This window comes from Crocodylus siamensis, chromosome 6 (assembly GCF_052110815.1).
Source record: "Crocodylus siamensis isolate JL-2025a chromosome 6, ASM5211081v1, whole genome shotgun sequence".
NCBI lineage: Eukaryota > Metazoa > Chordata > Crocodylia > Crocodylidae > Crocodylus > Crocodylus siamensis.
In genome coordinates this window covers 25,695,455-25,718,282 of record NC_143400.1, presented here as the reverse complement: position 1 = coordinate 25,718,282, position 22,828 = coordinate 25,695,455, and the positions used below count along the sequence as shown (strand labels likewise).

Genomic DNA, 22,828 nt, shown 5'->3' with positions numbered 1-22,828 from the left:
GGTCTCACTGGGAGCAGCACTGAGCATCCCCCCAAGCGCTGGTGCAGAAATTGGGGTTTGCAGGACGCCCACGTAAAAGGCTGGATCTCTTCATTAACCCTGGAAAGGAGCTGGGATCCACTCCAGGGCAAAGCTTGGGGAGGTGGCATGGGTCAATAAAGAAGATGATGACAAAGCCTCCAATAAGATGCAAGGCAGGGAATTAAGGCAGGGGGTTGGAGACAGAGAGATCAGGCAAGTCACAGGATCAGTTCTGGGGCTTGGGGTGGGGGGCTGCATCAATGGTTAGCCTGAGCTAGTGCGACCATCATTTTGTCCTTATTTATCAGTGCCCTTCTGCTCATGGAAGAGCAACCAAGCTGCTCCAGCTTTACAGCCCCCCTAGCTGCTGAGCACCCGCCCTGCCTGCCCAAGGGATTTCGGTAGTGACACAGGACAGGCAAAGCTCCAGGAAAGAAGCAGAACAGATCAGTGTTAATGAAACACTCTTTTGGCCCATAGTAAAAACCTCTGTCCAGAAAGCACCAGCTGGGCCAGAACTGCCAAGATCTCAGCAGTGACTGCCTCACCTGGGATGGCGAAGACCCCAGTTAAAGTCCCAGCTCTCAACTGCAGCTGGCATGTGAACCCGGTTCGCCTACCCCTAAAGCTGACTGCCCTCTCCACTTGGCCAGAAAAAGGCTCTGATGACAACCTCCCCCCTTTACGGCCTGAGCAATGCCAGACATCCCGCGCACCCTTCCTCCTGTCTCTTTTGTGCCTCATCTCTCACCTTTTCTGTTGTGTGTAGAGGATTTGCTACGCTGCCAAGGGCCCATAACCAGGGATCGTAGATAAAAGTAATGTCTGCGACAGATCGGGACTGATGCAAGGTTGGCAGGTCTTGAGGCAGGCCCGTGGTCCCTCAGCAGTGGGAAGACAGGGAGTAGAGACACAAGCTGCAGTTTCTCTCATTGCTGTTCCTTCCTCTCCCTTTTCTGGGTGCATCTGTTTGCTTTTGCCCCTGAGAAAATGGACTGGACTTTGACAGCAACACCAGCTCCAGCCCAGCTCAACGAATGGTTTCCCCTTTCCCCCAACTATTAAGCCCATGTCTCATATGAGGGTGCTGATCCAACCAGAGACAGTGAGGAAGGGATACTATCACAAGGAGCTCCTTACTTTTAAGATTATTTTAATGATTTTCTTTCTTTTTTTCCCCCTGCATGTTTAAGAAATATTAAAAAGCTTTCTGGTACAATTTTTTCCAAGAAGGTAGCCGACGATACATTAACATGAAATACTTGGCTGTTTCATGCTGTAAAATAGGACAGTTTCTAACACTTTATCCGTTCTTCAGCTCCCAATGCCCCCCTTCATCATCGTTTCAGTTTGTGAGATGCCGCTGGGGACTGTGGGAAGGGAATGGGGATGAAAACTCCCACAATGCTTTGCACAGGAGCATGAATCCCGTGTATTCAGATGCTTTCTCTGTGCCCATCACCCTGGCATTTGTCCTCCTCAAGGTCCTACGACTGGGCTTCAGGTCGACAACAGGCTTCCCAGTTTCAAGAGGAATTTCTGCCATTCGCCCTCTGGTGGGGAAAAGAAACCCAGGACAGGGTTCAAACCTGTCCTCGCCTCTGACACAGGTTCACATGCACAAATACATGCACAAATTCCCATGCAGAGCTGCATGGCCAGGTGATTTAACGTTCAACACACTCCACTGGCGGTTCGTGAAGGCCCCCACAGGACGCCAGCTTTCTCTCAGGGCGTGTGAATGTGATTTGGAGGTTTTCTTTTGGTGTTTATTATATCTTCAGGTTATTGCTTTCCCCAGACTGGGAAGATGTTGCTCCTGCTTCTGCTGCCTGTGGCTCTGCTCCTGCCCTCCACACTTGGGGACGGTGAGTGTGGACTGGGTTTGGGGCCACGGGGAACAAATGCCAGCCGGCCAGGGGTCTTTGCAAATCCGGCTTCCTCCTCAGAGTCAAAAGCGTCTTTATTGCTCCTTGCTGGTGACCCAGCTAGAGGTGTTCAAGAGCAGTTTGAACAGCCATTGTTTGGGGACGATTTAGGGGTAGCCGTACCTATGGCCTACTGGGGGTATTTCCCATGCCTCTGGGCTTTGCTCATTGCCCTCTTCCCAAGTGTCAGGATGTTTCTAGGCTTTCCTCAGAAGCATTGAGTGTTGGCTGCAGTCCAGCCTGTGGATTTGGACTGGTAATGCTGGTAGTCCCTGGCTAGAGGACCTTGCCTGTCCACTCAGGGTCAGACCAAGAGCCATATTTGGGCTCTTTTACCCTACGGTCAAATAGGTCTGGACTGTGGAGGTTTAGCCTTCCTTCTCCCTGGGATCTCACTCTCTGGGAAGGGTTTCCCAAAGTGAATCAGTGCTGGGAGAGAGGTCCTGCTGGTGAGCCTGTTACATCCTTACCACAGCCTTGGGAACATAAATTCGTAATTAGCTCTAATAAGGAATGGCGTCCTCCCTAGACAAATCCTACCTCCCTGCACCTTGCTGCTTGGTCCCTTTGACAAGAAAATTGAAAAGCTCTGAGATCATCTCCACACGCTGCTCCTGATATGCTGAGTCCAGCTATATCCCCTGCACAGCGGTAGGAGTGCCACCATGCTATTACAGAAAAGCTGGCAAGAGCCCGCTGCCATCACTAGCTCACTTGGGGAAAATTGTCCTCTTCTGCTCCTTATCCATCACCCCGGGAGCTTGATTGTCCCAGAAGGCCCCCGTCCCAGTTAAAGTAACTGCTCCCCAGGACCGAGTCCCCCTCCAGTTAGGACTGCAGCAGTGCAGTTAGGACTGCATGTAAAGTCTCCTAAACAGGAGACTTTACATGCAGCTGTATCAAAATGCACTTTCTCTCCTTGTGCCCAGATTATCAGGCAGTGCAGAGCGCTCTGTGCCAATGCTCATACTCTGCATTACTGACCATTGCCACCATCTCTGTGTCATCTGCAAACCGTATGAGAGACCAGTTTCTGTTTCCCAGGTGGGGATGGCAAGAGTTCAGGGCTGAGAGCCTTTAACAACTTCCCTCTGAGATCTAGAGATGGGGAAAGACCATGGAGGGGTGGATTTCAGAGCCACATGCTGTCTCAAGGCAGGTGACTTTACCCTCTTTCCTGTCTCTATGCCAGACAAGATCATTGCGGGACGTGAAATTGCAAATAACTCCATTCCCTACCTGGCCTCCGTGAACATAGAAATATTTGGGCATGTGAGAAAGAGATGTGCAGGATTCCTGATCCGGGAAGACGTGGTGATGACGGCAGCTCATTGTTATGTCAGGTTCAGGTGAGGAATCCCACCCGATCTCCAAGGGATCAGTCCAAGAATACACCCAGTTCCTAGTGGTAAAGTGACCCACCCTGTTCCTTGGAGGCCACCAAGAGCCATCAAACAGCTGGAAGCCCCCTGCATTGCCACCTGCCCCAACTACACAGGACCACTCAGCTGGCTCTCCGCTGCCTGGGGACCTGTCACGTCACACTCCAGGACATGGCAGACCTGCACTGCTGTGAGGTTGCTATCAGGCACAAGTTTCCCTGATCACCCCAGCAGTGCAGCTCTCACCCTCGGCCCGCTACAGTGAAAAGCAAAGCCATCCCAACCCCTGAGCCACCAGTACCCCTGCCCCGGCTCTGGATCGAGGATGGTGTTGGTGGGACCAGGAGGTGCAGGGGTGCAACTGCACCCTCCTTTGACTCCTGCTCCACCCAAATTTCAAATCTATCTGCCTGGGAGAGGCAGCAGCATTTCTATTCAGGCAGTGCTGAAAATTGACTTCATGCCTCATTAACCTCCCCGATTCCTGCTTATCTCTCTCCATTTCACAGGTGTTAACAACCCACTCCTTTTTTTAACGGTCCTCATGTTGCACTATTCAAACTAAAGGACTAATGACACAATATCTTTTGACTGTTTCCTATTTTTCCCTAGTTTGTTCTGCTTTTTAAACTTCCTTTATAATCTAGCAACTTAGTGGATATTCCAGAAGTGATGTGTGGTTTCCTTTGATCATAAACTGAATAACACAGTGCTAGCCCCTTGCATCTTAGCAAAGCACCTAGCTTCTCTTTAACTGGATGAGCAGTACATGTTGCATTATACACGATTGTGTGCCGTACTATCTGCCACCTGGTTCACACTCCTAGATCCTCCCCTGTGTCTCACTTCCACCTCCCTGAGCTGGCCAGTCTGCCCACCTTGGAGCCAGACCAGAGCCACTGCCCCTCCAGGGAAAAGAGCCCGTATTGCATTCCCTTTCCAGGATCTACTAAAGGGGTCGTAGGGGATGGGAGCCCTGGTCCACCAGTGACAGTGGCTCTGAGCAAGGTGGAATAAGATCACACTTCGGTGCTTAAGCCCTAAGAACTGCAATGGGATCTGGACCACAGCACCCCAAAGGGGTCACAGAGCATACGATCCACAGAGAAATGCTCTAGAGAGCCTGTTTCCAATGCCTGAACAGCTACAGTATCCTGAGATTTCCACACAGGGATTTAAACAAGTTATCTGTGGTGCTGGGAGCCCACAGCGGCCAGAAGTCAGAAGCAAACTCACAGAAGATTGAAGTGCGTCACCAGATTGTGCACCCTAAATACAGGTGGAAAACGAAACACAACGACATCATGCTGCTGCAGGTACTTCCCTCCTTGTATTAGCCTGTCCCCAGTGACCTCGGGCTGCTGCAGGGTCCAGCCCCGTCACATAATCCCACCCCGCAGGAGCTCAGGCTGCTTCCTTGTTCTGTGGGATGAGTCTTTGATCCTGTGGTTTTGTTCTCCATGGCAGCTGGATCAAAAGGCCAGGCTGAACAACCGAGTGCAACTCATCGGCCTGCCTGCTGCAGGGGAAGCAGTGCAAGCGGGAGCTGTGTGCAGTGTGGTCGGCTGGGGCGGGAGACGCCTGTGGAACTGGAAGCCCTCGAACGTGCTGCTGCAGGTGGCCCTGCTCGTGCGGCGTGATGAAGTCTGCGAGAACGCTTTCTACACGTATAATGCCCAGGTGCAGATGTGCGCAGGGGACTCCTCCAGCAAGAGAGCAACTCTCAGAGTAAGCGTGTTCCTTGGCTCATGAAGTCGGGGGACAGTGACCCCAAGTTGTGGGTGCTGGCCCAGACTGCACCGGGATTGGTTTCATTATCGCACCCAACAAGGGCTGACACAGCCCGGGGGTCGTCCTCCAGAGAGGCGAGGCGAATCCCGTCTCTGCCACAGAAGGATGCAATGAGGCTTATCTCACCGCTGGCTTTATTTCACAGGTTGATGCTGAGGGAGCATTGGTGTGCAACGGGACAGCCCACGGCATCCTCTCCTACGGACGCCGAAGAAGGGCCTTCCCTCAAGTGTTTGCAAAAGTCTCCAGTTTCATTCCCTGGATTCAGAGTGAGCTTAAAAAGCTCAAGCCCTAGGCTCGAGCTACCAGCATCTACCAACATCACCCAATTTCTCCATCACCCTGCACCAGCTGGAAACAATCTGCCAGGGCAACACAGGGGCCAAAGAGGCCAGGGGAGTCCTTGGATGGATAAACGTGGGAGCGGGAGGGCCTGTCGCCTCTGTGCTTGGCGCTGGAGCCGGTGTGTCTCATATTGTCCCCACATTCGTCTACTGCAAACATGCAACCCTTGGTCCCTTGGGATGCTATCACAGAGCCTCCTGATCGGTGAAAAGGAAAATGCCTAGGCTCAGAGCTGGGCCCTGGGCTGACTGCGGGGTGCTCCAGGGCTTCTCTGAGCTGTCTCCAGAAACATCCCCTTCACTCCCGGGTCTAGTCCAGGGTAAACCGGGCCCATTCTTCCCCAGTGTACAAAGGGTATAATGAAGGCAGGGAAACTGAGGCATGCACTAAGAGAAACATTACTGAAATATTACACAGTGCTGTCACATTCAGTCACAGATCTGAAACTTCCCAATGTACGGGACCTTCAGCTGGTACTCCCCTGCCGCCTCACTGCTAAAGACGTTGTGATTGTGTCTTGGAGAAGACATCTAGGGACATAAAAAACACAACACGAGGTTTAATGAGGTATGACCCACACTTCTACATAAATAGCATAGTTTGTAATGATTTACTGAAAAGAAGCGATGAACAAAGGGAAAAAAAGACCTAACTAACTACTAACATTTTATTGTTGTAAATGCAGGTTAGTCAGGCAGGATATGGCCCTCTCCTGGGGCTCATCACTTGCAAATTCTGAAAAAGTTTTCCATTCCAGGCTGCAGTGTAACAAAACCCTTGTGGTCCAATAAATGATAATGATTCAGACAAGTAATGGTCCCGCATCTCCATGAGAAGACTGTAACATGTATCACTAATGCTGCTAGCTGGAAAAGATTGCCCCTGCACCCCTCTCTTCTTGGCCTTTCCTGGCTTTATTTTGTCTTAAACTGCCATCAAAACCACTTCCTTCTGCTCAGCATGTTGCTCTTGATCCCCTTGACTAAGGGCTTCAAGAAACAAACCGTCTCCAGGACTTAAAAGTTCAATGAGGCTTGAGGCGAACTGCTTAGCTGAGCCTTGGCCTGTCGTGCTGGCTATAGAAGCCGACTTTGGTTCATCAGCGAGACGCCAAGCTCCCTGCCTCCTGTGGATGTGACACAAGTTTGTGTAGACGGGCTTTTCTTGAAAACTCCTGTTTCACTTGTCGTTTTCCACACTGTGGTAGGAAGGAGTCATTCCCTTGCTGAGGGCTGCACGACGGCATCACCAGGAAGTTGTCGGCATCTTTGTGTGTGTGCGAGTTGTTGCAATAAAGCCCTTTTGAGAGCAGAAAGTCTCCCTGCCTTTTAGCTATGAGAGGGCACACGTGCAACCCTCCTGCATAAGCCACTGGATTTTTTATCTGTATTTTCTCTCTTCGACATATTCTCAGTTTAACTTAATTATGTCCTTTTTTCCTCCTCTAAACAGGGTTTTGCAATTTGCTGAATAACATCAACGGTCAACATTCCCCATTAGATATTTATCCAAAGGTTGCAAAACCAACTGACAGACTGATACCAGTCTTCAGATATTGCAAAGGGTACTGCAAAGAGGAAGGCTGTAAGCTGCTCAGGACAAGACATAATGGGCTTGAACTGCAGTTGGGTGAATCAGGCTAGACATCAGGAAAACTTTTCATGTGCGATGATAGTTAAGCCCTGGAACAGAGAACCAAGGGAGGCTGTGGGATCAAGAACAGGTTAGCTAAATAGCTGTCAAGAATGATTTTGGTATGCTTGATCCTACACAAGGATGACTAGATGAGTTTTCAAAGTTTGTTCCACAATATTAGCTCAAATTCTCAAGATATCCTGGACTATAATCACATGCTTGTTGCTAAATTTAGATAGTTTTATAAAATGTGGGCTGAAAAATTGACATTCAAGTACCTTTTGATTACTTGTTGAGTTATAATATAAATGATAAATGTTCTTCAGCTGGATAGTAAGAAGGGCGAACCAGACGGAGACATGTTCCAACACGAGGTAAGGAAACATCCCGTTTGGGAAGCACGTTCCCCACCCTCGTGGCAAGAACAGCCTCACTGGTACCCCATGGACTGCGAGAGCAGAAGGACCGTGTCCGCTGTGCCCTAACCACCGGCTGACACCCGCAGGGTGAGTCAGACCTGGCTTTGCACATGTAGGTCCTTGAGCTTCACTCACGTCTTGCAGTTGAGGCTGGCGGGGTATCAGGATGATGGGATCGTGCCTCACTCTGCAAATTAGCCCTGGACCTGCCTCTCAGCTGTATGCGGACATGTGTGTGAGTGGAGGGGTCTATGGATATGAGCACAAAGCCCTGAGAGAATAAGCAGCTTTTACAGCATAGCTGGCATAGAGAGGGCAAGGCCAGGTCTGAATAGCAGTACTAATGGTGACGGTGTCAGTGCTCTCTGACCATTAGGGCCTGCCCTTCCTACAGTGATATTTGCTGTCTTGAGGCTGATAAAGGGAACAATACAGGGAGGAGATGCAAGACAGGATCAGACTGTGCATCTAGTCAGTTTGACCCCCCCTGGGATTTGCTCCTCAGCCCAGCCAGCCCCAGGCTCCTTCCTCTTCTATCCCACATGAGCCCCTGGCCAGGCAGCCTGGTCTCTCCCTGCACTTCCTTCACATCAGCTCTTGGGCCCAGATATCTTAGTGTCCAGGGACTCATACACAGACATGGCTCCCCAGGAGGTGTTCATGTGGGAAGGGAAGCTCAGGGTGGTCAAAAAGGTGCCCAACGGAGGGGTCCTGGCTCTATGAAGGGGCTGATTTAGCTGGACGCTGGTGGCGGATTGGGAGGGACCCTAGCTTTGAGAATGGCTGGCGGCTCCAGCTTGAGCCAGACAGGGACTGGAGAGTAATCCTGGGGCTGTGTGAGCTTGACCGGGAGGGGAACTCAAGCAGGGAGGGTTGGGTGGCTTCGAGAAGGCTCCCGATTCCAGAGGTCTCTTATTCCAGAAGTGGGACGATGTGGACTAGGGACAAATCCTGCCCCAGTGAGCCTCCTACCATGTGGGAAGAGCAGGTCAGGAGGACACTGGGTGAGAGAAAGCTTCCAACTCTCCTGGGGGTAGATGGTGGGACACACAGGCCAGCCCTTTTCAAATGGCCTTGCTGGGGTACAAGGATCAGCTCCTTGCACCTGGCATCACCGGTCCCCTGCCCCCTTCACCCAAATTGCTCTGCTGTTTCTGCCTCGGGCAGCACACAGGGTAACATGATGGCTGGACTGTTGATCTGACACAAGTCGGGGTATGGCTGCAGGCCGGGCTGCCTGGGCCTGGAAGCGGGGGAAGCTGTCCCATGCAGTGCTCCATGCCTTCTGGTTCGGTCACAAGGTTGCTCAGAGGAGGTGGACGACTTGCCAGGTTGTTCATTTACAATTTTTTGGGAACCTGAATAAAATTGCACAGCAGTGGCCAAGTCCACTTTGGTGCCTACTAGGCAGTCTAGGGTCTGGCTCCTAGTCTCTTGGTGACCTGGTGCTTTGTCTCTTCCTGGCTTTGAAGCCAGCGGCTGTGCCCTGTTGGAGTGCAGGAGACGGGGCTGGGCTGGGAAAGAGGGAGTAGCCTCCAAGGGGGAGCCTCCCCTCCCAGTGCCTGTGGGACTGCTCAGATGCCCCCTCCCTCCATGGGCTCCAGGGAAAAGGCTCGGTATCCCATTCCCTTCATGCTGCTAAGCCACTGAGTGATGCTCCCTGCATGCTGCTCGGGTCGGGTGCTCTGCACAAACACACTCGCACTCGTTCTGAATTTGCAGGGAAGCACTTTATTGCAAGAACAGCAGGAGAACTGAGCAGACTTCCAGCTTCCGAGGTGCAGTCAGAGACAGTCAAATCCCCGCACTGCACAGCTAACATCACCCCGCTCAGCGGACATGGGATGGGAAAGGGTTGTCTTCGCTCTATAACGGACACTAACAGGAAGCAGAAGATGAGGGGTGGGAGAGGGATGCCCCGTGCTCATGCACGTTCGAGCCCACCCGGACGCCCCAAGCAACTGGCGCGTGGAAAGGCCGTGAGCCCTAGCCTAGGAGGAGCAGAAAGCAGGAGGGGATGTCATGTGGCGCAAAGGCAGGATGTGCAAGGAGCTGGATCCTCTTTGCATGGCCAACCCTTGAGCCCTACAGGATTCTGTCAAAGTGCACAGGCATCTGGTTGGTACAGGCCACCCGGATCCTGCGGGTCTGGGACACGGACTTATAGACACAAGGCCTCCTGAAGTTGCGGGGCACCAGGCGGCATTCAGTGAGGGCGAATGACATGTTGCTGTCAAAGAGGTTGTCTCTGAAATGCTTCCCACCATTGGTGCAGATGGCTTTGATCTCCTTGACAGGGGCATGGATGAAGATGTTGGTAGTCTTGCAGCTGGGCCTGGTCATGCCTCGTTCCTGCATCATGATGTCACAGTAACTCCCGCTCTTAGCAGCACTGGACTTGGGGTAGTCAACATGCTGGAACACAAACTCCCGGAAGCTGTCCCCCTGGGTGAGCTGGGCCAGGCAGACGGACAGCAGTGCAGAGAGGAGCAGCACCATGGGACAGGGGCCCCTGGCAGCCATGGCTCTGTCCTTCACAGGATCTTCCTGGGGGTGGAGAGACGGGACGGTGAGGGAGTGGCATGAGGATCTACTTTCCTTACAGCAATGCTGGCCCCATCTCCCATCACCCTCCCGCACCACCTTCCCCAAGCTCCTCTCCCTCCCATTGCCCCCTGCCTCACCCTGCCCCAAGCCCCTCTCCTCCTGGGTCTGTTAAGCAATGTGCCTCCCATACTTACCCAAGTCTGGAGGTTGGAGCGCCTGCCAGAGCTGTGCAGAGCTGAATCCCTGCGATCTGTCCCCCCTTGTACCCAAGATATAGAGACCGGGCAGGGTCCGAGGTGGGGCATGGTGGATCCTCCCACTGAGGGACCAGGGACCGTGCACTCGGCGAGAAGATAAGCGGGGAGTGGGCATGGCCCTAACAGGAGGGCTGAGACACGGCAAACCCCACACCCCCAGTTCCTCATGTAGCTGCCTTGTCACCTTGAACCCAGCAGTACACCAGAGACAGAAATCCCGGCTCCCAGCCCTGTGCCCCACTCTACCCCAGTCGATGCTACTCCCATCGCAGTTGTGTGCGAGTGTGTACAGTATATCTGAAGATCTGCATGATTGTGGGGATACAGTTACCATCGGCTTTTGGTGGTAGCCATGTTGATCTAAGCACACAGGCAGGCAAGGTTCTTTGCGCAGTTGTGATATCTTTTAGTAGAGCAGCTGAGTACTTGGGAAAAAGTTTTAGGCAAGCTTTCAGGTGCAATCACACTTCTGCAGGCATAGTGACTACTGACACAATATCTTTTGACTTTCCTTTTTTTTTTTTGCTTTAGGTTGCTTGGCTTTTTAAACTTCCTTTATAATCTAGCAACTTAGTGGATATTCCAGAAGTGATGTGTGGTTTCCTTTGATCATAAACTGAATAACACAGTGCTAGCCCCTTGCATCTTAGCAAAGCACCTAGCTTCTCTTTAACTGGATGAGCAGTACATGTTGCATTATACACGATTGTGTGCCGTACTATCTGCCACCTGGTTCACACTCCTAGATCCTCCCCTGTGTCTCACTTCCACCTCCCTGAGCTGGCCAGTCTGCCCACCTTGGAGCCAGACCAGAGCCACTGCCCCTCCAGGGAAAAGAGCCCGTATTGCATTCCCTTTCCAGGATCTACTAAAGGGGTCGTAGGGGATGGGAGCCCTGGTCCACCAGTGACAGTGGCTCTGAGCAAGGTGGAATAAGATCACACTTCGGTGCTTAAGCCCTAAGAACTGCAATGGGATCTGGCCCACAGCACCCCAAAGGGGTCACAGAGCTTACGATCCACAGAGAAATGCTCTAGAGAGCCTGTTTCCAATGCCTGAACAGCTACAGTATCCTGAGATTTCCACACAGGGATTTAAACAAGTTATCTGTGGTGCTGGGAGCCCACAGCGGCCAGAAGTCAGAAGCAAACTCACAGAAGATTGAAGTGCGTCACCAGATTGTGCACCCTAAATACAGGTGGAAAACGAAACACAACGACATCATGCTGCTGCAGGTACTTCCCTCCTTGTATTAGCCTGTCCCCAGTGACCTCGGGCTGCTGCAGGGTCCAGCCCCGTCACATAATCCCACCCCGCAGGAGCTCAGGCTGCTTCCTTGTTCTGTGGGATGAGTCTTTGATCCTGTGGTTTTGTTCTCCATGGCAGCTGGATCAAAAGGCCAGGCTGAACAACCGAGTGCAACTCATCGGCCTGCCTGCTGCAGGGGAAGCAGTGCAAGCGGGAGCTGTGTGCAGTGTGGTCGGCTGGGGCGGGAGACGCCTGTGGAACTGGAAGCCCTCGAACGTGCTGCTGCAGGTGGCCCTGCTCGTGCGGCGTGATGAAGTCTGCGAGAACGCTTTCTACACGTATAATGCCCAGGTGCAGATGTGCGCAGGGGACTCCTCCAGCAAGAGAGCAACTCTCAGAGTAAGCGTGTTCCTTGGCTCATGAAGTCGGGGGACAGTGACCCCAAGTTGTGGGTGCTGGCCCAGACTGCACCGGGATTGGTTTCATTATCGCACCCAACAAGGGCTGACACAGCCCGGGGGTCGTCCTCCAGAGAGGCGAGGCGAATCCCGTCTCTGCCACAGAAGGATGCAATGAGGCTTATCTCACCGCTGGCTTTATTTCACAGGTTGATGCTGAGGGAGCATTGGTGTGCAACGGGACAGCCCACGGCATCCTCTCCTACGGACGCCGAAGAAGGGCCTTCCCTCAAGTGTTTGCAAAAGTCTCCAGTTTCATTCCCTGGATTCAGAGTGAGCTTAAAAAGCTCAAGACCTAGGCTCGAGCTACCAGCATCTACCAACATCACCCAATTTCTCCATCACCCTGCACCAGCTGGAAACAATCTGCCAGGGCAACACAGGGGCCAAAGAGGCCAGGGGAGTCCTTGGATGGATAAACGTGGGAGCGGGAGGGCCTGTCGCCTCTGTGCTTGGCGCTGGAGCCGGTGTGTCTCATATTGTCCCCACATTCGTCTACTGCAAACATGCAACCCTTGGTCCCTTGGGATGCTATCACAGAGCCTCCTGATCGGTGAAAAGGAAAATGCCTAGGCTCAGAGCTGGGCCCTGGGCTGACTGCGGGGTGCTCCAGGGCTTCTCTGAGCTGTCTCCAGAAACATCCCCTTCACTCCCGGGTCTAGTCCAGGGTAAACTGCACAAACTGTACAAACTGTAAGAAAGTTTTATTTTCCAGGCTGCAGTATAACAAACCCTACTTTTTTGCGGGGGGGACGGGGGGGTGGGTTCCAATAAATAATAATGATTCAGACAAGTAACGGTCCTGTATCTGCATGAGAGGAAGATTGTAACGTGTAACACTAACGCTGCTAGCTGGAAATATTGCCCCTGTACCCCCTTCTTCTTTAGCTATTCCTGGCTTTATTTTGTCTTAAACTGCCATCAAAACCACTTCCTTCTGCTCAGCATGTTGCTTTTGACCCCCTTGACTAAGGGTTTCAAGAAACAAACCGTCTCCAGGACTTAAAAGTTCAATGAGGCTTGAGGCGAACTGCTTAGCTGAGCCTTGGCCTGTCGTGCTGGCTATAGAAGCCGACTTTGGTTCATCAGCGAGACGCCAAGCTCCCTGCCTCCTGTGGATGTGACACAAGTTTGTGTAGACGGGCTTTTCTTGAAAACTCCTGTTTCACTTGTTGTTTTCCACACTGTGGTAGGAAGGGGTCATTCCCTTGCTGAGGGCTGCACGACAGCATCACCAGGAAGTTGTCGGCATCTTTGTGTGTGTGCGAGTTGTTGCAATAAAGCCCTTTTGAGAGCAGAAAGTCTCCCTGCCTTTTAGCTATGAGAGGGCACACGTGCAACCCTCCTGCATAAGCCACTGGATTTTTTTATCTGCATTTTCTCCCTTCAACATATTCTCAGTTTAACTAATTATGTCCTTTTTTCCTCCCCAAACAGGGTTTTGCAATTTGCTGAATTGCATCAACAGTCCACATTCCCCATTAGATATTTATCCAAAGGTTGCAAAATGAACTGACAGACTGATACCAATCTTCAAATATTGCAAAGGGTACTGCAAAGAGGAAGGCTGTAAGCTGCTCAGGACAAGACATAATGGGCTTGAACTGCAGTTGGGTGAATCAGGCTAGACATCAGGAAAACTTTTCATGTGCGATGATAGTTAAGCCCTGGAACAGAGAACCAAGGGAGGCTGTGGGATCAAGAACAGGTTAGCTAAATAGCTGTCAAGAATGATTTTGGTATGCTTGATCCTACACAAGGATGACTAGATGAGTTTTCAAAGTTTGTTCCACAATATTGGCTCGAATTCTCAAGAGATCCTGGACTACAATCACATGCTTGTTGCTAAATTTTGATAGGTTTTATAAAATGTGGGATGAAAAACTGACATTCAAGCACCTTGCTGGGATACAACCGGTGCGAGGGCACATATCTAGGAACCTGGGTGGCAGCCCTGGCTCCAGAGGCAGGAACTCCCCACACCAGCGTGCAGTGGAGATAACCGCGCCAACAGCCACGGCTCTAGGCAGAGAAACTTTCTCCTATGTGAGGTGTTTCCTGCTGAGAGCAGCCTCCTGTCCCCACTCCCCACAAATGACAGGGGCTCTTAGGGGACTTGAACCATGTCAAGAAAGTCCCCGCCGCCGGCTGACAACAGCAGGAGAGCAGGGCCTGCCCCAGTGCAAAAGAAGCCCTCACGCTTTGCTCATTTTCCAGGGTTGGGCTTGGGCTCGTCTTTGACTGAAGGGTTAGGCCACAGGTGCTAACTCGGGGCCTTGTTTTGGAGGATGGTTATGTCTGGCAGGGCTTATTCAGGGAAGAGGACTAACCAGGATATCCATTCACAAAGGTCCTCGATCAGTAAGGGCGGACACGTGCACCCACACCCAACAGATGCACACAGTCTGCCATCCATCTCCAGTCTGCACATCTGCATATCCCCACAGCCACCCCTGCTTATGTTCATACCATCCCGGACCACTGCAGCACGGCCCCTGGTCCTACGCGGACGAGCCCTAGCTGGGTTAACTGGCTCAGAAGACCCATTCGGCTGCGTGCAATGGAAGGTAAAATAGCCTCCGGTTTCTTGGTGGTTACTGCACAACTCACTAGCAGCATCATTTCCGTGGTGGGGGACAGAAAATGGGATACGGTTTTACTGCCTAGTAGTACCCACTGTTAGTGCTCATAACAGCTGGGTGCACACGATGTGGGCAGGGAGCAGCTGGCAGGCTGCCCGGGCTGGTGCATTTAACGTTGTCCATGTTGCGTACAAGCACCTGCAGTCTAGACAGAGGGGAGCTCATTCAGGAGTATAATTCAATTGCCTGGGTGAGCCCTGGACATCCTAAGTGATGGGGACTGTGTTGATATGACTAGGAGTAGCCTCCAAGGGGGAGCCTCCCCTCCCAGTGCCTGTGGGACTGCTCAGACAACCCCTCCCTCCATGGGCTCCAGGGAAAAGGCTCGGTATCCCATTCCCTTCATGCTGCTAAGCCACTGAGTTATGCTCCCTGCATGCCGCTCGGGTCGGGTGCTCTGCACAAACACACTCGCACTCGTTCTAAATTTGCAGGGAAGCACTTTATTGCAAGAACAGCAGGAGAATTGAGCAGACTTCCAGTTTCCGAGGTGCAGTCGGAGACAGTCAAATCCCTGCACTGCACAGCCAACATCTCCCCGCTCAGCGGACAAGGGATGGGAAAGGGTTGGCTTTAACGGACACTAACAGGAAGCAGAAGATGAGGGGTGGGAGAGGGATGCCCCGTGCTCATGCACGTTCGAGCCCACCCGGACGCCCCAAGCAACTGGCGCGTGGAAAGGCCGTGAGCCCTAGCCTAGGAGGAGCAGAAAGCAGGAGGGGATGTCATGTGGCGCAAAGGCAGGATGTGCAAGGAGCTGGATCCTCTTTGCATGGCCAACCCTTGAGCCCTACAGGATTCTTTCAAAGTGCACAGGCATCTGGTTGGTACAGGCCACCCGGATCCTGCGGGTCTGGGATGTGCCCCTATAGGCACAACGCCTCCTGCGTCCCCGGCTCACCAGGCGGCATACAGTGAGGGTGAATGACCTGTTGCTGTCAAAGAGGTTGTTTCTGAAACGGGTCCCCCCATGGGTGCAGATGGCTTTGACCTCGTTGAGAGGGTTGTGGATGAAGGTGTTGGTAAGCTTGCAGGAGGGCCGGGTCAGGCCCCGGCTCTGCATCAAGCGATTGCAGTAAGCGTTGTTGTTAGGAGCATTGGTCTTGGGCTGGTCAACATGCCTGGACAGAAATTGCCGGTAGCTGGCAGCCTGGGTGAGCTGGGCCAGGCAGATGGACAGCAGTGCAGAGAGGAGCAGCACCATGGGGCGGGGGCCCCTTGCAGCCATGACTCTGTCCTTCACAGGATCTTCCTGGAGGTGGAGAGACGGGATGGTGAGGGAGTGGCATGAGGATCTACTTTCCTTACAGCAATGCTGGCCCCTGGCTCTGCCATCTCCCATCACTCTCCCGCACCGCCTTCCCCAAGCTCCTCTCCCTCCCACTGGCCCCTGCCTCACTCTGCCCCAAGCCCCTCTCCTCCATTCCTATCCAACTGCATCCCGTGACCCTGCTTATAGCAAAGCCCCATTGTGCCCTGTGCTTGCACACACGTGTGCATTCACGCACATGCACACGCACGCGCCCATTCACATGAGCACTCTGAGGGCCAGGTTCTGAGAGGAAGATTTTATGGCTTAAGCACAAGGAAAGGGTCCCTTGCTGCCAGGGTGCTGGTGAGGGCATAGGAACATCAAGATCAGGCCTTTCTGGGGCACCTGAAATTGTCTAGATCCCTAATTCCCATTGAAATACACCCAGCTTGGCCACTAAAATCTTGTCACAAGCTTTGGAAATCACAGCTTTGGAGCCTGGGAATCAAAACCAGCCCTCCTTGACCCCAAGCAAGCCTCTTGCCCCAAGCACCTGTGTACTATAAGATAGCAAACATTTGTCCTTTCTACTAGTTCCCAGCACTCCTGCTCTGAGTCCTAGATCCAAATCCTCTCCCAGAGCTGGGGACAGAGCCTGCGAGCCCTGAACCTAGGTCTCCTCTGCTTTGATGCTAATTTTTCTGCTCAATTCGAATCTCAGAAAGCGAGGAGTCAGCCACTGGCTGCAGGGGCCAAACCTGGATTCTGCTCCCCGTTCCCCTGGGGTAAATGATGAGCTAGCTCCCGGATGCAGTGGGGTTAGGCCCTGTTCTGCTCTGGGCTCCCCCAGGGTAAATCTGATGTCAAGACTGGTCTTATCTCATCTCCCCAGGGGCAGCATCTGCATCCCTCCCTGTGGCTGGGTCTGTTAAGCAATGTGCCTGTCCATACTTACCCAAGTCCGGGGGTTCGAGCGCCCGTCAGAGATGACTCCAGGCTACGAGAGCTGAAACCCTGCAATCTGTCCCCCTTGCACCCAATATATAGAGACCAGGCAGGGTCTGAGGTGGGGCATGGTGGCTCCTCCCACTGAGGGGCCAGAGACCCTGTGCTAGGCAAAGGGTTAAGGGGGGAGTGGACACGGCCCTGCTAACAGGAGGGCTGTGACACGGCAAACCCCACAGTCCCAGTTCCTCATGTAGCTGCCTTGTCACCTTGAACCCAGCAGTACACCAGAGACAGAAATCCTGGCTCCCAGCCCTGTGCCCCACTCTACCCCAGTCGATGCTACTCCCATCACAGTTGTGTGCGAGTGTGTACACTATATCTGTGAAAATCTGTGTGAATGTGGGGATACAGTTAACAGGGGTGTAGGTTGTAGCCGTGTTGGTCTAAGGAAACTTCCTGAGCCTGACGAAGGGTTTTTGAACCCAAAAGCTTGCTTAAAAATTGTTTTCCAACTACTTAAGTTGGTCTAATAGAAGATATCAGGTTCACCCACAGAGCCCTGTCTGCCGGTATACAGTTAATGCACGCGTGTCTGGGAGAGCACGTGCTTTGTCAGGGTGTGTGTCTGGGCAATTGTCGGTGTGTCTCCGGTCCAGGACTGCCTCGCCCGATGACTCCCGCGCTTTCTCCTGCCCTGGCCATGCTTAGTTTGAGTGGGTAGCCTGGGTCGAGGACCTCTGGAAGATCAGGGTTGTTCAGACCAATTGACCTAAAGAGCTGATCTCAACAGAGGAGCAAGGGAACCCAGGCTACGTGGGTTGAGGAGTCCCTTAGCCCTGGATACTTGGGCCCAGTCCCCCAACAACAGCCCCATCTCCTCCAAAACACAGGGTCTACACACACAGGCCCCGGGGCTACAGTCAGGCTTTCCATGGTCCAGTTAGCCAGGAAAGCCCAAATCCCAGGCATGGGCAGTGGATGAAGCCTGGTTGCCCGCTCTGTCCTGCCTGAGCTTTTGCTCGCCCGTTGGATATTGGTTGGTAGTTGGGGCAATCCTGACATGGGCCCCACAGGGCCCCTGTGGTTGTGGGGAGCTTGCTTTTGCTGTAACGGTGGAGGGGGAAGTTTCCCAACCCAGAATGGGGGAGAGGTACGGGGCTCACATTGCAGAAGCCAAGGAAGGGATGGAGTTTGGAGCATGACTTGGAACAAGAAAGTATTTCCATATAATAGATGGGACCCCAAGAAGTCATCGATCCTGCCCCTCTGCCCCACTCCTAAGGGAGTTTTTCTCCGCAGCTCCTATAATCCTCAGTGACGGTGGGTCCACGGCCTCCCCAGGTCACCTGTTCCAGTTCCACCATCCTTACAGCTAGAAAGCTCTTCTCCACACTGCACTGACCTGGCCCCTGTCGCCCATTACTTCTTAACCAGTTCCCGGCAGACATGAAGAATGGGCTATCGCTCCCTTCTTTCCAGCAACCTTTGACTGATTTGAAGATATTCTGTCGTCTGCCATCAGCCTGCCCTGCTCTAGACTAAATCAGCCGTGTTCACAGGGCATGTTTTGCTGCTCATGTTTTGTTGCTCGCAAAATATGATGCATGAGATGGAAAAATGACCTTACTGGAATGACCGCCAGGGCCAAGGGACCGAGACACAGAGGGCTGCACTCCTGGGACGACTGATCGGGAGGGAGGGTCAGGTGAGCAGCTGGGGCACGGGGCCTTGTTGAGCAAAAGGCTCTGGAGCATGGCCGGGGGGTGGGCGCACGTCCAGCGACCAGGACGCTGGGTCTCAGCCCCCAAGTGGACGCTCACATGCAAGACTCTGAAAAGGGGCTTGAGGTCACAGCAGACAGTTGATGAGCCCTGGGTCTCGCAGGCCCAGGTTGCTGTGGCAGACTCAGGCTACTCTGGGGCTGAATGCTTGCTGTGGGAGGTGTGGGATTGCTGGGGGTATAGTGTTGTGCTTGCTGTGGAAAGCCCATCTAGTGTAGGGCACTAGAGGAGGGCATGAGCCAGAGAGCCCCAGGCACCGACACAAACCACTGAACAATGGAGCCTTTGTCTCTGGGCCCATTGCCCCAGCACAGGGTTGTGAAACTTCCCCTAGTGTGTCATGCTGATAGAAAACTTTCCTAGACCACAGTGGGGGCCCCAGGGGAATGGGAACATGTCAGGAGTGTCCCAACCACCAACTGACACCAAATGAAGGAAGGCTGGGCTGCCACTGAATGGACCCTCGGACCCAAGGGAACGGCATTAACTTCCACTGGGGCACAGTCCTGTAGGCATCTTTCCAACCCACTCCCAGCTCCCAGCCTAAGATGCATCCCTACCCACATATGTGATTAGGCACCCCCCCCTTTATACACATCTGCCCATTCACGGGCACGTCCCAGCATCCATGCCTATTTCACAGGCACTGATCTGGTCTCCACCTCTCTGTCCACAGTGACATCTATACATGGACTCATGGGCAGATCTAGGATTTTGAAAATGAGGGGTGGAGATAGTGTGATGCACTATCACTGCATATGACATTTTTCTCCAGTTAAAAAGAAACTAGAAGCTTTACTGATCTGCTAGGGGCCTAGGGCTGTATTATTCAATGTACGACTGAAGCAAAACCAAATATGGCTTGGTTTACTCCAGGATTTATTAAGTATAAAAATGCAACAAACTACACAAATAATAAGCAAGCCATTAAAATTAAATGGCCATCTCTTATTCAGAATCATGAAACAAAATCTAACCTCCTTGAGCATCCTGACAGTGTAACCCACATTTCACTGACAGTTATTTCCACATCTGAGTTAATGTACAACATGACACTTCTCACCTGCGGCTGAACAAAGCCAAATTTTAAGTCTCCACCAAGGATATTTTGTCATATTGTTTGTTGGACCACCTGTAAAGTTGGGAGGGCTATTGGACAAGGTGACTTGAGAAAGGGCACTTGATTCCCAGAAGTTTATCCAATGGTCTCCCAGCTATACAGAATCATAGAATCACTGAGTCGAGAGGGACCTGGACAGATCATCGAGTCCGAACCCCGGTGTGGAGCTCCTGTTGCCTCTGCACATGGATGTGCTGTCCTCTGAAAAGCATGGCTCAGGACTCCCTGATGCTTAACCTATTTCCTGCTGGCTTCAGAGGGGACAATTTGCTCCCCCATTGCAGCAGCCGCACCAGCCATGTGGACAGGAGTGGGGAAGAGGGGATAGGACTTTCGCCCAGGAGAAGCATGTGCCCTGGACCCCGGGAGCCCTGCCGGACTCCCCACTGCTTCCCACATCCCAGCGGTTCTCGAACTTTCTAGACTCACGGCACCCCTCACTGCAAGATCTCAGAATTTAGTGGCACCCCATTTCCAAAATGACTATAAATATAGTACAAGTATTATAAACATTACATTTTGAAGTGTGAGATTTCTTATTGTATTGCTGTATTCTAACATAATATGACATGTAATTCAAGTGTAACAGGCACAACGTCAGGCTGCTACCCCCCGCTCTGCCTGGCTCCATCTGCTCCCAGTGTGGCCCCTGGACATTACACCAGGTCACTGGTTGGGACTGGGAACCAGTGGGCCAGTTTCTGGCCTTATTTACTTCTGGGACAATCCCCACTTGAACTCCATCCCCAGGGCCAAAATGGGCAAAGCCCAAGGACACCTGCCCCCCCCAGGGATGAGGTGTCGGACTGCACACATGTGGCACGTGGTGGGGGCTGAGGAGGTCCAGGGAGCAGAGCGATGGGGGTAGCAGAACACATGGCTCAGGAACAGAACCAAGAGCAATTGCCTCAAACCGCAGCAGAGGAAATGTATGTTGGAGATGAGGAACTTTTCAGCGATGGGGGAGGTCAGGCATTGGAACAGGCTGCCTAGAAAAGTTGCAAAATCTCCATCCCTGCAAAGTATCAGGAGCAGGTTAGACAGACACTTGGCTGGAATGGTTTGCCAGGGATGATTCTGCTTTGAGCACAGGCTGAACTTGTGAGGTCCCTTCCAGCCCTGCTTTCCTGTGATCCTGTGCAAAGGTGATAGAAATCAGCAGTGTCTGTGGCACTGAGAAGGCAGGGGAGAATCAGACCCAGCAGGTGGGTCCAAGACAACAGCTTTCTGCTACACTGGGAAATGAGACGTTCAGGAGCCAAATGCCCTGAGTTCAGGTTTCTCTTGCGTTTCTTCTTCCCTGTGATTATTTTCATCTCCTCACCCTCTGCCTGCCTTCTCGTGCCCATTATACAGGCCAACCATTTTCTTATCTCTGACCTGCTGCTGGCCCCTAGCATCCATTGTAGGGCAGAGACACCCTTTCTTCAGGGGTACTGACTTGGATGTCACCGTACAGCCCAGGGGCTGGATCCAGCCTGTGGAGCTGCTCTATCCCCTCTTTTGGGCTACCAACCAGCAACCAGAATTGGGTGGCATGGCCAGAGGGACTGGCCTGCCACAAAATCCAGAGCCCCTGAGCCCCGGTGGATGTGAAGATAGGAGGCAGCAGGGTGCATGATGACTGATACAGCCCTAGTTGCTCTCCAGCCAGTTCACTCATCACCACCACTGCAGCCCTGCCTCTTCTGCCATTTCCCCATCCTGGAGCTGTCACCATCACTGCCAGAGGCAGGTCTGCCCCGCTGCATAGGGTAGCTAGAGGTGGGGCTGCTGCCACTGCACAGAGCTGGAGCTGCCATCACCTGCGCTGCTGCCACCTGCCCAGCCTGGAGCTGCCACGGGTGCTGCCACAAGAAGCCCCACAATCTGGATCTGGCCTGGGGCATGCAGTGAGTTTGACAACCCTAAGGCAGAGTAAAATATATCTTGGGTCCTGGAAGCAGCTTCTGTCTGCTGCAATCAACAAATCTGCATGCTCAGTAAAGATTTTTGAGTCACACTGCCAGGCACCTTGGTGCTCAGTAATTTCCAGAATCTCAATACTTGATAAAAGCTCAAAATAGTCTTACTCTTGTAGAAAGGTGAAAGGGGGGGAGTGTTTGGGGGGGAAGTGGGTTGTAGGGTGTGGTGGGTATGTGCCCCTGTGGCAGGGCACTGTGGGTGCTGCCACTTTAAGATCAGAGCCAAGCAGCCAGCAGGTACTTGATTGCGGCAGCCATTTTAGATCCCTGGCTGCCTATATAAATAGATCAGCTCCCTGCTGGCAGTAGCATGGTCTGGTTGCAAGGCTGCTAGAACATCCTGGAGGTAAGGGAGGAGCTGCAGGGGATGGTCAGGAGGCTCCTGGTCCTGGGCATGACCTAAAACTGCACCCTGCCAGGAAAGGGTGGCCTGGTGGGGCTCCCAGTGGCATGGGAGCCCCCAGGAAATGCCAGGCTGGTTACCACCTTAGTGAAAGGCAAGTTGGGGTGCCTTAACCCCAGCTCTTACAACTGGGTGGGTCACCTGCTGGTAAGGTCCAGAGGGCAGAGCCCAGGAGATAGTGGGGCTAGAGACTTGGAGGCCTAACAGAGAGTACCCTAGACTAATCAGTGCTGGGGCCAGAACCAGACCAGTCAAAAGGGCCAGGGGCCCACCATGAGGGATATGCAGAGCTGGAGGGCCTGGGGTTTCTGGCTCACCTTGGAGGTGAGGCCAGGGCCTGTATGGTCAAAAGCCCTGGGGGGCCACACCCAAGAGGAGAAAATAGCTTCAGGGTGCTAGATTGCCTGAATGAAGGTGGGGTAGGCTGTCTGATTAGAAGAATCTTAAAGGGGTCCTGATTGGAGAAGTCTGGGGCCTGGCATGGGGCTGGTGACTAAGAACTATGGATGCCATCTGTGAGGCATGGGCTGTGGTGTAGGGGAGATATGGAGCTGCAGATTGTGCCCCCTAGCACTGGGGCAAGAAATGGGTGGCCTCCTACCTAATTAAGATCATTAATTAACAACAAAGCATGGAAGGTGGGTGGTTGACCCAGAAACAGGTGGGTGGGTCAAAGGTAAAATTGGC

General features: G+C 52.8%; 2 protein-coding genes and 2 pseudogenes across 4 annotated transcripts; 2 read left to right on the top strand and 2 right to left on the bottom strand.

The window, feature by feature from the left end:
* Positions 1-1,826: 1,826 nt before the first annotated feature.
* LOC149861847 (cathepsin G-like) lies at positions 1,827-5,417 on the top strand. Its single transcript, XM_090053653.1, has 5 exons — positions 1,827-1,889; positions 3,142-3,298; positions 4,503-4,647; positions 4,799-5,059; positions 5,268-5,417. The coding sequence occupies exons 1-5, from the start codon at positions 1,832-1,834 to the stop codon at positions 5,415-5,417; spliced, it is 771 nt and encodes a 256-aa protein (XP_089909779.1). The 5' UTR covers positions 1,827-1,831.
* A 3,829-nt stretch (positions 5,418-9,246) lies between these two features.
* On the bottom strand, positions 9,247-10,333 carry LOC149861846 (ribonuclease pseudogene; annotated as a pseudogene). Its single transcript, XR_016443121.1, has 2 exons — positions 10,263-10,333; positions 9,247-10,068 (listed from the first exon to the last, which is right to left on the bottom strand). The product of XR_016443121.1 is annotated as a ribonuclease pseudogene (transcript).
* An 878-nt stretch (positions 10,334-11,211) lies between these two features.
* On the top strand, positions 11,212-12,330 carry LOC149861845 (cathepsin G-like). The gene is made up of 4 exons (XM_090053826.1): positions 11,212-11,231; positions 11,389-11,560; positions 11,712-11,972; positions 12,181-12,330. Exons 1-4 carry the CDS (start codon positions 11,212-11,214, stop codon positions 12,328-12,330), a joined length of 603 nt encoding a protein of 200 aa, XP_089909952.1.
* Positions 12,331-15,108: 2,778 nt separating this feature from the next.
* LOC149861844 (ribonuclease pseudogene) lies at positions 15,109-16,934 on the bottom strand (annotated as a pseudogene). The gene is made up of 2 exons (XR_016443086.1): positions 16,881-16,934; positions 15,109-15,925 (listed from the first exon to the last, which is right to left on the bottom strand). The product of XR_016443086.1 is annotated as a ribonuclease pseudogene (transcript).
* Between the last annotated feature and the right edge of the window lie 5,894 nt (positions 16,935-22,828).